Here is a 13,188-nt window from a genome sequence, read left to right on the forward strand (position 1 = left end):
GCATTAGTTCTTTCTTGGTTGGTTTAGGGTTTTTTCCACTGTGTACTTCTCCTGTAGGAAATCTGTGAGGGGAAAAGAAGTGGTGAAAAAGAATTGTCTCAAAACCATATGACTATTTTTCAAATCCTAGTAAGGGATCTGGACTGGCTCCCCACGCCCCCCACCCTCTCCGGTGCTGCTTTTACAGTGGAACAAATGTGTCCCAGATGTAAATGCAGTGAACCTGATCTGGTGATCTCTAGCACTTCAGGGGAGTGACTCCTGATTTACATCTGTTTAAAACAAAGGAGGAGGACATCCAAAGACTGAGAGTTCCTGAAGTCAGTGGGGTTACAGCAGAGATGAAGGTGGCCCATTATGAAACACCAGTGGATTATTACAGATTTTATATGAAATTGGCTTCGAATCAGCCCTGATGATAAAGACCAGTGCAGTTTTGGGATGCATTGGCATCACATCTGGGGACAGGGATAGGATAGATCCTCCTCTGATGCAATATGCTTGGAATATTCATTCAGCCCTGGGCATCTCGTTACCAGAAAGATATTGATGGTCTGGAAGGAGTTCTGTGGAATGTGACAAAGATAGGGAAGGAGCTGGAAGGAGCGAGGACAGATTTAAAGAGCTACATCTGTGCAGCTTGGCCAAGTGATGGCTAAGCCAGGGTACATGAGAATAGTCTGCAGATATTGGAATGGTGTGAGCGAGCACTAAGCTGTGGAGGGATTGCTTACCATGACTCAGGAAATAATGGGACAAAATGGAAAACTGACAGCAAGATCTGTGAAGCTCTGGAGTTGTCTCCCAGGGGGAAAGGGAGAAGCCCCATCACCTGGGACATTTAAAATTAGATTGGACCAAACACTGCAGCCCTGATCCTGCAGTGAGATGCATGCAGGTGGATTCTGTGCTAGTGAGGAGCCCCACTGGTTTCAGTGTGGGACCATGTGGCTGCAGAGATTTGGGAGTGCAGAGTCAATCACAGTACTGGGGTCTAATAAGTAAACAGAAGGGGGAAGCCTTGCATCAAGTAGGAGATGGACTAGGTACCTATTCATAGAGCTACAGATCCACAGCCAGAAGGGGCCACTCTGATCATCTATCTGGGTCTTTTCCATCTCAAAGTTCTTTTGGTTCTAGGACCTCTGAGCTTAGGGAAACATCAGGAGGGAGAGGGGCTGGGTATTTTTTTTAGCTGTTTTTTAACTTGCATCTCATTGCTGCATTTGGCTGTCCAGTATTGCACAGCAAACGCATACAAAGCAGAGAGTGGGTCGATTTTTCCAAGAGCATCAGACTTTTCCTATTGTAGAAGATCTGGGCCTTAGCCACCATAACTCAATTGAGGGATGAACTGCCCCAAAGTTCAGGGGACCTGTGGGTCAGAGGTTTGGGTTTGTGCTCATCTCTGGGTATTATAGCTAAGCTTTAGAAAACTATTCTTTTAGTATTATGTTAGTATTGTTGTTTGTATTGCAGTTGCATCTAAGGGTGCCAGCCAGGGAATGGGGCCCCACACCAGTAGGCATTGTTCAACCCCACACAGCTAAAAAGACAGTGCCTGCTCCGAAAGCCTTTGCCCCATGATCTGAATGGCAGCATGGATTCTCCAGGCCCTGCCTTCCTTCCTCCTAGAGATCAGTCAACTCTGGAGTCCTAGCTCAGGCTTGGTCTAGCAAAAAGCACCCATGCTATGGAACAGCCTTCTTTCCGGGGTCAGGCAGTGGTGGTTCCTTCTCTTCTTTACAAGTGATTTTGTCTGTGTTTGTAGGTTCCCTGCACACGGGCCGGAGTTCTCCACCCCCAGGGAGCGTTCCTGAAGAACAGCAGCAGATTGCTCGGCAGGGCTCCTACACCAGTATTAACAGTGAAGGGGAGTTCATCCCTGAGACTATGGACCAGAATGTAAGTGGAACTGAGTATCGCCAGCATTAGGCAAATCAGATTGTTACAACCCCCAGGGCAAGCTCCATTACTCCAAAGCTGGAGCAATGGAGAGTTACTAGGTGTTGACCTGTGACCTAAGACCTGATCCAGTAGGGGCAAGCACAGTTTATATTTTATGTGCAAGGTTGCTTTTAGTAATGTAAGATGCTGAAAGGCAAGTCGGAGGACATTTCAACTTGGCAACAGGCTGTGGTCTAAGCAAGGCCTAGTAGAAAGTTTAGCTTAGCACAACTGCTAGATTTTTTTGCAATACGTAGCATGTGATAAGCAAGTACATCACAGAAGCTTATAGGCCACTGGGGGCATATGTAACCATGGAGAAACCACACTTACGTATCCAAACCATTAGGAAATATCTGCTGCAAATAGCTTTTGTTAGCAATCAGAACCTTAATTATGGGCCCCCAGAATGACAAACATGGGCTGGGGGCTGAGACAATGTGAGAGCATCCCAGTCCGTTCCCTGTGATTGCAGAGGGGTAGAAGTGCTGAGCTGTCCTCCCTGCTTCCCGCATCTGGGTTAGCTCCAGATATGGTTCCTGCCCCCACTATTTTCAGCTGTAGTGAAACTGGATGGGAAAGTAACTTATGCCCCACTCCTTCCCTCTCCATTTGCTCTACCCCAATCCTGCAAGTTTCCCCATGCAGATGGATCTTGGGGCCCAAGTGAAGTCAATGAGACAGTCTGTGGGTGCTCGCATGGAGCACCTTGCAGGGTCAGGGCCTTAGAGACTTGCAAACTGAAAACGCAGCCCTGGGGAGCACTGGCCACGCGGGAGGAATGCGGTGCTGCCCTTTCTTATCACAAGTTCTGGACAACATTCAGAATGTCAAGAAGGGGATAAATGCCTTAAGAAATCGGCTGCTCTTACTCTGCCACTGAAGAGGATGTAGGGGAAGAAATGTCTCTGCTGCGTTATCGTGGCTCTTGCTAGCAACACAGACGGGAAGGCTGGGCCAGGGTTTCCATGACAAAGTTATGTTTTCAGAGGTTTGTTATATGGCCATTAATAAACTGAACACTCTCTCTGGAGGAGCCTTGGCAGCAGCTGAGCGCAGATGTCTTGTGCACCTAGCAGCCAAACACTGGGCTTGGACTGTTTGTAAATGGTTTCTGAGCTGCATTCATTAGGATTAGATAAAGCGAAGGGAGGCGCTAGATCCTCAGCACATGTAAGTCGGCATGTGGCCATTGACTTTAATGGAGCTGCCTTGATTTATGCCAGCTGAGGATTTGGCCCCATGCTTTCACTGCTTTGCTGAGGACTTCTAGGTTCTAATCTTGGCTCTCACTAGTAGTGTACAGTGGGCTGGCCACTGCCCCTCTCCCACCTCCCTGACCCCACAAGAGGTGGCTGCACTCTAGTGACTTGGCTGCCTGAAGCTGTTCCCCCAGGACCAGCCCAGGAGATATTGGGGGTTGTAACTCGGGGGAAGCTGGCCTACTAGTGGTGGGAGTTTGGGGATCCAGGGAACGACAGACGGCACACTCAGCTGGTGCTGGGGACTTTCCTGTTGTTCTCCACTGACCCTCTGTGGCCATCACGTCAGGTGGCAACAGTGGGCCCCAAGGGATGGAGATCTCCTCGTTGGCTGGATTGCTGCAATGCATCAGTCTTTGGGGTAGAAGTGTGAAGGGAGGGAAGTTACGCTTTCCATTGGGACTCTCCTACCCAAACAAATGAGTGTTGCTATGGCAGCCAGTTAAATAGCTGTAACCACAGAAACATCACAGGGACAGAGAAGCACGCTCTAGTACCCTGAGCATAGCACGGGGAGTGAGGAACTCCTTGGCTTCTTAATCCCGGCTCCAAGCCTGCCATACTCCATGGCTCTGGCCAAGTTGCTTAGCTTCCCTGCCTCAGCTTCCCCCTCAAAAAGCTGGGCTTAGCACCAACCCCACAGGGGTGCTGGAGGGTGTTAGTTAATTGTTAATTGTTGTGAAGTGTCTTGTAGATGAAAAGGACTAAGTGGGATTGTTGTTATAACACCGCTGGGTGGCATGGAGAAAATGCCATGGTAGTGGAAGTGTGGGTAGCCTTTGTGGTTCCCTAAGCCACCTAGGAGAACAACTCTGTTGTTAACAATCAGATATAATTAACACAATCTAGTAAAATGTGTCATCCAGGAGCCCACACAAATACAGCATTTATTGACTTGCTGAGCTGGGGAGAGCAGAGTAAATTCCTTGACCTAACCTCCTTGTTAGCCCTTTACCAACAGAGGGGAAGGGTGGGCTTGTGATTAAAGGCAGCGACCAGGGAGTCAGGAGGCCAGAGTTCTATTCCTGGGTGTGCCCCAGGTTAACAGGTGGCCTTGGGCAAGTCTCGTATGCCCTGGCTTTCAAAAGCACTGAAAATGTGGAGCTGACTCTGTGCACATTCAGAAATCGGGACGTTAGCCTCTGTGCCTCGATTTCCCTATAGGTAAATAATTGAGAAGAAGAATCCATCCCTACTGTGTCAGAGGATTTAATGAATTTGTTTGCAAAATGCTTTGAGATCCCCTATTGAACGGGGTAACATGTACAGGGCCAGACCCTCCACTGCTGTAAGTCACTGATTTACACCTGCTGAGGATCTGGAGGATTGTCGAAGCCAGACTATTAGGATTTTCTGATTCAGGGTTTACAGCACATTGTGTCAATGTTTTCCCTTTTCCTTGCTGTCCAAAGATGCTTGAACCTTTCATCAGCCCTGATGAATCACTCTCTGGGAGCTGCCAGTCCCTGGACAGATCTATAGACAGGTAAGTCAGATACATCACCGTAGGCTTGCCTGCATAAATAAAACCACCACCCCTTCCTATGCAAGTGTCTGAAGGAGGGAAAGGAACTGTTTAAGATGTCCTGCGGGGGTTGTGACTAGGAGGAATGGGCCGCACCTAAGCAAAGTGAAATTTAGACTGAATACCAAGAAAAATCCTAACATGAGAGAGCTGTTAGCCTGCGGAATAGTCTACTTATGGAAGTGATGGAAGCACCATTCATTGAGTCAAGTAATGCTGGACTGGGCAAAGGATGGATGGGAACAGTCCTGCACCAGCAGGGGATTAGATAACCTATCTGACCTTTTCCCTGTCCAATTTCTCTGGTTCTTGGAAGATCTTTTTCCCCTTTCATCCCTCTGGATTTCTATATCACTGAATCGATATCTCCTTAGCTGCTCCCTACTTCCTCTCTACCCATAGTGTATGTTCTCAATTGAGCCTGGTAAATTGAGCAGTCAGACAGACATCCACACCTCCACAGGTGCTAAGGATACCGGAGGAAAAACAACTAAGCTCCTCTGCAAGAAGCAACTAGGACACATTGTGCTAAGTGACTGCAGGTCAATCGTTAGTGCTGCCAGTTAAATCCAGACCCGCCAGTGCATTTGTGACAGCAAACTTGCCCCAGTGCAGGTTAGTGTCTCAGATACAATGTCTTTTTCTTTTGGGAAGCCATTTATTTTCCTTGTCACTGATTTTCTTTCTTCCCCCATTACTGTTTTGACTATATAATACTAGCATCGCATTGGAGCAGGTCCGATTTGTATCGATCCGATCCTTACATGCACTCCAACTTTGCATATTTCAGCCCTCTCAGCCCTATGCTCCATTGCCTTTTTGTGCCTTGTAATAATTTCCACTCACGCAATTGCTCTTCATCAAATGTACATGAAACGTGGGCTCCCTTCCTCCCAGCCCATCCTCTCCTCCTTGATTTTGCAGTGAAGTCTAAATAGCCTTCACCTGGAATAATAGCACAGTGAACACAGCCCAGTTGCTCCTCTGAATCCTTAGAGTGACCTAGGGCCTGATTCAAAGTCCAGTGGAGACTCCCATCAGCTTCAGTGGGCTTTGGGTCAAGCCATACTCACTTAAACCCCACACCACCCTTACTCAGTTCACTGAGTCAAAGGGTGTCTGTGGTGGGGCAGCTTGCATGGTGCGGGGACAGAAGGGAGCAGCGCTTCAAGGAATGCAGCTAACAGGAGGGTGTAAGAAGGTGTCTGTCAAAGCAGATCATCTGGCTTCTTTATACTTGCACATTAGTAAGTTGGTGCAAATAAGACGTAAGGTGCTTGGCTCCTTTAGGATCTCCTTTAATTTGGCCCAGGGACTTCTGAGAGGAACGGCTGCAGAACTGGACCCTTCACTAGGTGCTGCAGATGTTGTTTCCAATTGTCTGGTATTGGCAGAGAGGACAACCTGCAAAAAGAGTAGAGAATTAAAATATGGGGGCTCTTCCTGTTACCCAGTTCTGTGCCAGCATGTTCTGACCAGCTCCAACTGTACCGGCCCACCTGTCTTTGAGTTAGGAGAGAGCAAAGACCTGTGTAAAGACTCTTCTCCAAACAGCCGAACCTGTCCTTGTTAGAGCTCCATAACTCAAAGCCATCTTGTCTCAGTTCCTTCCAGGTAACTTCACCTCAGGGGTTTTTTCTGAGGACCTTATGAGACCGTCCAAAATAAAGTTTAGAATGAAAACTCAGTCTGAACTCAGCAGCCACCCATGATTAAAGTCCCCAATACACTGTCATTCTGCATCGCATTTTTTACACCAACCGTACCTCAAACTGCTTCATGGAGCTGCAGTCTGTTCCCCCCCGCTAGCCATATCACCTGCTCCGTTATCTCGCCTGGGATCAATATCAGGCTGAGAGAGTAAACATTTGTACAGTTATAGAGCAAATACTTTAAAGGAGGGTAATGTGCATAATGCAAATCAACACCACACAACATTTTGATTAAAAAGTAGAATGATATAAAATTAACATGTCACATGTTAAATGGATTCAAAAGCGTCTAGAGAATCGTCATCAAGTGAGTCTGTTTCCAGTGGGGTCCTGCAGGGATTTGTTCTGGGCCATAAGCTATTTAACATTTTATCAATTATCTGGAAGGAAACATAAAATCATCACTGATAAAGTTTGCAGATGACACACAGATTGGGGGAGCAGTAAATAATGAGCACAGGTCACTGACTCGGAGTGAGCTAGATCACTTGGTGCAAGCAAACAGTGTACATTTTAATATGGCTAAATGTATTCATCTGGGAACAAAGAATGCAAGCCATACTTACAGGATGGTGGACTCTATCCTGGGAAGCAGTGACTCTGAAAAAGATTTGGGGGTTGTGGTGTGTAATCTGCTGAACATGAGCTCCCAATGTGATGCTGTGGCCAAAAGAGCAGAATGGGATCCTACAGTGCATAAACACACGAACCTCAAGTAGGAGCAGAGAGGTTATTTTACCTCTGCTTTGGGCACTGGTGTGACTGCTCCTAGAATATTGTGTTCAGTTCTGGTGCTCATAAGTCAAGAAGGATGTTGGTAAATTGGAGAGGGTTCCGAGAAGAGCCATGAGAATGATTAAAGGATTAGAAAACCTGCCTTAGACATGGTAGACTCAAGGAGCTCAATATATTGATCTTAACAAAGACAAGGTTAGGGGTTGACTTCTTCACCCTCTAGAAGTACCTACCTGGGGAACAAATATTTAAAAATGGGCTCATCAGTCTAGCAGAGAAAGGTCTAACACAATCCAATGGCTGGAAGTTGAAGCTAGACAAAGTCAGAGTAGAAATAAGGTGTACGTTTTTAACAGTGAGAGTAATTAAGCATTGGAACAATTTACCAATGCCCATGGTGGATGCAGCATCATTGACCATTTTAAAATCAAGATTGGATGTTTTTCTGAAAAATCTTCTCTGGGAATTATTGTGGGGAAGTTCTGCAGCCTGTGTTACACAGGAGGTCAGACTAGATGAGCACAACTTCAGTTCTGGATTTGCAATCTGAGACAATATTGTTTTTATTCCAGAGGTGGTGATAAGGCAGGCTAACCAATGGGAGAAGAGAGGAAAGCTTATCGTGGGCTGTTATGAAAATTGCCATTTTTCTCCATAACCATTAATAATACCTAGTATTATGTAGTGCTTTTCATCATTAGATCTCAAAGTGCTTTATGAAGGAGGTCGCTATCATTATCCCCATTTTACAAATGGGGAAACTGAGGCGGGGGGGTGCGACTCGGCCAAGGCCAATGGCAGAGCCAGGAATAGAACCCAGGAAGCCTGAATCCCTGTCCAGTGATTTGTTCTCTGGGCTTAGCTTAAAGGCCTGATTCTGTAACATACTGAGCTCCCTCCACTCTCCAGTAGACTCAGTGGAGTTGTGGGTGCTCAGCACCTCATGGGATTCTCCATAATGCAGGGAGCAAGTAGCTTATTCCCAGCTTTACAGCAAAAGGGAGCCCCTACAGATTCATACGTACAAAGTGTGGCTGACGGGGGTGTCAGTGTGTAATTCCATGCCAATCAAGTGACGTTAAAAGACCAGGAAAGTTGCAAAGTTGAGCACTCACTTGTCAAGAAATGAGGACTTCAGTTCTGCTCGCTTGTGCATATACATCACTGTGGTACAGTCTTTAATTGCAAGATCCTGTGCTTGTCTTTCCACAGGGTCCCTGCCTCATTCAGTGCACAGAGAGTTCTCCAGCAAAGCACATGCTTAACTTTAAGCACGAGTGTTCCCGCTGAGTGCCCCTGGTTAAAGTTAAGCACCTGCTTAAGTATTGTGCTAGATCTGGGCCTGAATGAAAGAAGCTTGCATAGTAAATTTGTCTGGAGTTCAGTGCATTCTGCCTCGTTCTGTGTAATAGTAGTATGTAATATTATCGATGTATAATGAATGCAGACGCGATTCTGGTCACTGGATCTGTTTGAAACAATAAGGTGTTTCTGTCTCTTCCCACAGCCCGCCCTTTACACAAACCCCTGTTCCCAGAAGGAAGAGCCAACCCAAAGACAGTCTTGATTGCCTGGGTAAGGATACTTGGAGTTTAGTGTCAAAGTAACAGCACAGCCATGCAGCAGTAATGTGGGCTTTCAAAATAGTGCTGTGTGAATCAGTGATAATAACGGAATACTATTGGGTTAAATCATTCAAAACAAGCAAACCAGCTTCACTGCTCATGTTATAAGTAGCCGCTGCAATTCTTAAACCTAGAGACATTTTAAAATCTCAGGTCCCAGTGCTGCAAACAGATACTGCCAAGCTTAATGATCACTGTAACCCTTTTGAAGTGAACAGGACTATTGAGGATCCAAAATGCTATGGGGCCTGATTCCACTCCTCTTTGGCCTGATTCTGAAATCAGTTTCCTCCTCTTCCCACCCCCAGTCTAAATCAGGAGTAACTCCACTGAAATTAATGGAGATACACCAATGTAAAGCTGATCTGAGATCAGAATCAGGCCCTTTGCCTAGTAGTAAGCGCTTGCAGGATTGGGCCCTCCTGCTTATTCTGTTTGTTTACTTCTTGCCTTTCACTCATTTGGGAAGAAGAAAATAAGATACTCAGTTTCACCTTTGTTTATAGTCAGATTCTAATCAGTCTCACTTCCAGATTCTTATGTCCTGTGTTGCTATTGGATTGCAAAATACTGCAAAGGGAAAAAAATTCTCAATTTGCATTAAGAGATGCAATCAATAACTTTGGAAACGCCATTACGGAAAGTGTATTGGTAACTTACAAGGATCTTAGCTTAATGCTCAGCTGAGCATAAATATCCAGCTGGTTAAGTCATGGAAACTTCATAGTATTGTGATGACTTTTGTCACTAAAAAAGGGACACATGGCTATCTGCCGATAGCTGATAACACACTTTTGGCTTGTGGCAGCACTTAGAGATCGAACTACAGAACTTGAGCTTTAAGTCAATACTTGCAGTGAAGTTTTAATATGTCCCTGGTGACAATGAATTCATTTCACTTGAAAACACGACTCTGCAACACTGCTCACGGATGGCTTGTCGTTAACCTCTTGACCTGGCATTGTTGCTTTTCTTGCTGCCCATACTTCAGCCATTGTGTGCTCTGCCCAAGCACTAGAGTAATGCAAAAATCATGCTGAAGTCAGGCTGATGCCAGGAACAGCCTCCAAGGAGCAGCTCCTGGCTTGGGGCTAAGACAAACAATCCTTCAGAATAAGCTGTTTAGTCAGGATTTGATAGGGGAAAAACAGGAGGTGAAAGATGAGGGGGAGGGAATTGAAGATATTTTAATCTAATGATGTTCTGTGCTACCAGTGATGGCATCCTGTATGTCTCATTGTAAATGTTTCTATACCTATCCATCCATCCATCCATCCCTTCCTCTCTCATGTTATCTCATTTTAACTCAAATTTTAGCTCTTTACCCAATGTAATCTCTTGTATCTAACCTAATTTTCTCTCTCTAGTGTTGTTCTGATTATGTAAAACCTCATGCTCCAGGAATTAAACTAATCAAATATTTGTGGCTCAGCATGACCCCTTAATGAGGGGCAAATTATTTTACATCTGCCTGCTCTGGGGTTCTTGCACTTTCCTCTGAAGCATCTGGCACTGGCCACTGTCAGTGATGGGATACTGGACTAGATACACCTTGGGTTTGATCCAGTATGGAAGTTCATTAGTTTCCTAAGAGAGAGATTTATAACCCTGAATAGAACCAGGCATAGTTCTGTGTAAATTCCCTGCTCTCTAACTAATGAGGCGAGAAACTAGCTGTGGTGTGGGTTAGGACCGTGGCAAAGGGGTTAGGAAAGACTGGAAAAATGTGTGGGGTCGAGCAGAGAGAAAAGGGAATGGAGGCAACCAGGGACAATGGGAGGAGGAGGAAAGTAGAGAGATGAGAAGAGAAAACAAGAGAGACAGATGTAAAAAAATGTACCCCATTGCAGAACAATGGCTCTTCTCAGTCACATACAAGAAGTTATGGCTCCAAGAAAGCCAGGTCTATCTTAGAAAGAGGCAGGAGCAATTGTGGTGGGGCCAAACCATCTGAAGAAATAAAAATGAACTGGGTTGCTGAGCCTTTCTTTAAATATTGTGGCCCATAGCCTGCTCCTATTGAAGTCCCTGGCAAAGCTTGCGTTGGCTTCTTGGGGCCAAGACCCCTTTGACCCCAGCCTTCTATCTGCAATGGGCAGATTTCAGAAATGAGCCATGGAGAATGTCCCATCTTGGGAATGAACAATCTTCTGCCTGGTCTCTCCATTGCATTTTCATGTAAAGAACAGAACTTCCAACGAGAAATGCTCTAGGAGTTCCTCACGGAATTGATCTAACCGAGACTTTTCTCATTCTCTTCCGTCAGATTTCGATATCCCGTTTTGTGAGCGATTTGGGAAAGGTGGGACCTTCCCCAGGCAATATCACCTTTCCCAGAGCCGCAAGGACTATAGCGACGGTGAGACAATGACCAGTGCATGCAGGCTTGGGGGAAAGGCTCGCTGATGGCCTAAGCCAAAGAATAGGGCATTGGCCTGGATGGGAGCAACTTGGCTTCAGTTCTTGGCTCTGCCACAGACTTCCTGTGGGCAAGTACTTGAACTGCTCTGGGCCCATGTGGGCACTGCTGGCACACATTGTAAGTTCCTTAGTGCGTGTTAATGTAGTTACTATTTGAAATGGGACTGGGTTAACACAAACTAGAGAACTTTTAGTGCACACCAGTAGGGTCCACATGGGCCACTTAGTGTGCAACACGCTAGTGTGCGCTAGAATTTGCACCCTTCTGGCGTGGACTAAAGCACTGCGCAGACACCCCCTAACTCCCGTTCTCTCAGATGATCCTTTCCATAGGTGCTGACTTACACTCTACCCGGGGGGGTGCTCGATGCCCCCACTCCACCCCTTCCCCCAAATCCCTGCCCCACCTCTTCCCCGCCTCTTTCCTCCCCCTCCCTGAGCGTGCCCCGTCCTCGCTCCTCCCCCTCCCTACTGGAGCCGACCTGCATGCCGTGAAACAGCTGTTCGCAGAGTGGGGGGGAGTGATCAGCATGGGGAGATGCTGGAGGGGGCGGGGAGAAGGAGGGAGGCTTGGCTGCCGGTGGGTGCTAAGCACACACTAACTTTTCTCCGTGGGTGCTCCAGCTCTGCCTCAAAGAACTTTGAGTAAATACTGGGAATTAGACTCCAAGTTGCACTGTGATTTCTTTTTTTTTATTTTTTTTTTAAACATATATAGCTGGTGGAAACCAGTGTGTGGCCACTCTTAATTTGATTTAAACCTTGCTTTTGTTGATTTACTTTAAATTGATTCCTTGACAAATTAACCTAAGGTTTTAATCAACTTAAAAATGCCCACGCAGGATTTTGCATCAGTTTAACCAAGGGCTTGTCTACATTGTGGTGCAGTATGGACTAAGGGGGTGTGAATTGCAGAGTGCACGGGACAGTTGGGCTCTCGCTGCCCTGTGTGGACACTGCAGCAGCATCTCAATGGGACAGTTAGAGCACAATGCTTTGGTGGGCTCTGCAATTTACACCTCCATAGCAAAGCAATTGAAACAGGTACCACTTTGAATCCAGACAGCGTCTGTGTGTATGACAAGACATTGCATGTCCTTGTCAGTAATTCTCCTGCTTTCCTCACAAAGGCCGAAGGACTTTCCCAAGGAGTTACGTCCCTCAGGAGAATCGGTTTCAGCTCATCCCTTCCAGCAGAACAAAGAGCTTCAATGGGGACAGCAAGCTCCTCACCTTACAGTACGAGGAACACAGGACCAAATGGTGGATTGACTGTGACAAGGGACTGCAGGTTTTCAGCACGTCCCCCAGCAAGTCCAGGAACTGTGAGTAAATTTCAACAGGTTGCTGTTTAGAATCTCAGGCTGTGATCTTGTCTTCTAAGTATGGTCAGGTGGCGCTGGTGTAGGGGAAGGCTCCAAGGAGAACTCAGGGGCTGGGGTGGTTAAGCAGATGGCACTTCCCTCTCAGTCCTGAGTCAGTACTGAACCAAAAAGAAAAGGAGTACTTGTGGCACCTTAGAGACTAACAAATTTATTAGAGCATAAGCTTTCGTGAGCTACAGCTCACTTCATCGGATGCATTGTGTTAAGGGGCGCTGTGCTCCCAGGATATGGCGTCTAAGAGAAAGCCCCGACATCTCATGGTCATTGAAGATGCTCAAATAAATTTGTTAGTCTCTAAGGTGGGAAAAAAAAATGCTCAAATAAATTTGTTAGTCTCTAAGGTGCCACAAGTACTTCTTTTCTTTTTTTGAACATCTCCTGGCACTTTCCATAAAGATAGGGGTGTTCTGGGCAAATTCAATCCTGGGTAATTACATTCCACCTCACCTGCAGCTACAGTGGGATAAATGATTCTCCACTTTCTGCTCTGAACTGCCGAATAACTGTGCTACGTCCTGTTAACCAGCGCTCCTGTTCCACTCCAGTAGTGGCTGCACGTCAGTGGGGGGCGCAGAC

General features: G+C 46.4%; 1 protein-coding gene across 13 annotated transcripts in view; it reads left to right on the plus strand.

The window, feature by feature from the left end:
• The window catches only part of LOC119851757 (mitogen-activated protein kinase kinase kinase 3-like), a 129,607-nt gene that overhangs the window by 101,411 nt on the left and 15,008 nt on the right, over positions 1–13,188 (plus strand). For all 13 annotated transcript variants that reach the window (XM_038392077.2, XM_043509727.1, XM_043509731.1 and 10 more), the window contains 5 exons: positions 1,772–1,905; positions 4,622–4,695; positions 8,689–8,756; positions 11,073–11,165; positions 12,358–12,552. In XM_038392077.2, coding sequence (XP_038248005.1) covers positions 1,772–1,905; positions 4,622–4,695; positions 8,689–8,756; positions 11,073–11,165; positions 12,358–12,552 — 564 coding nt within the window. The remainder of the gene's footprint in view (positions 1–1,771; positions 1,906–4,621; positions 4,696–8,688; positions 8,757–11,072; positions 11,166–12,357; positions 12,553–13,188) is intronic.

This window comes from Dermochelys coriacea, chromosome 2 (assembly GCF_009764565.3).
Source record: "Dermochelys coriacea isolate rDerCor1 chromosome 2, rDerCor1.pri.v4, whole genome shotgun sequence".
Classification (NCBI taxonomy): domain Eukaryota; kingdom Metazoa; phylum Chordata; order Testudines; family Dermochelyidae; genus Dermochelys; species Dermochelys coriacea.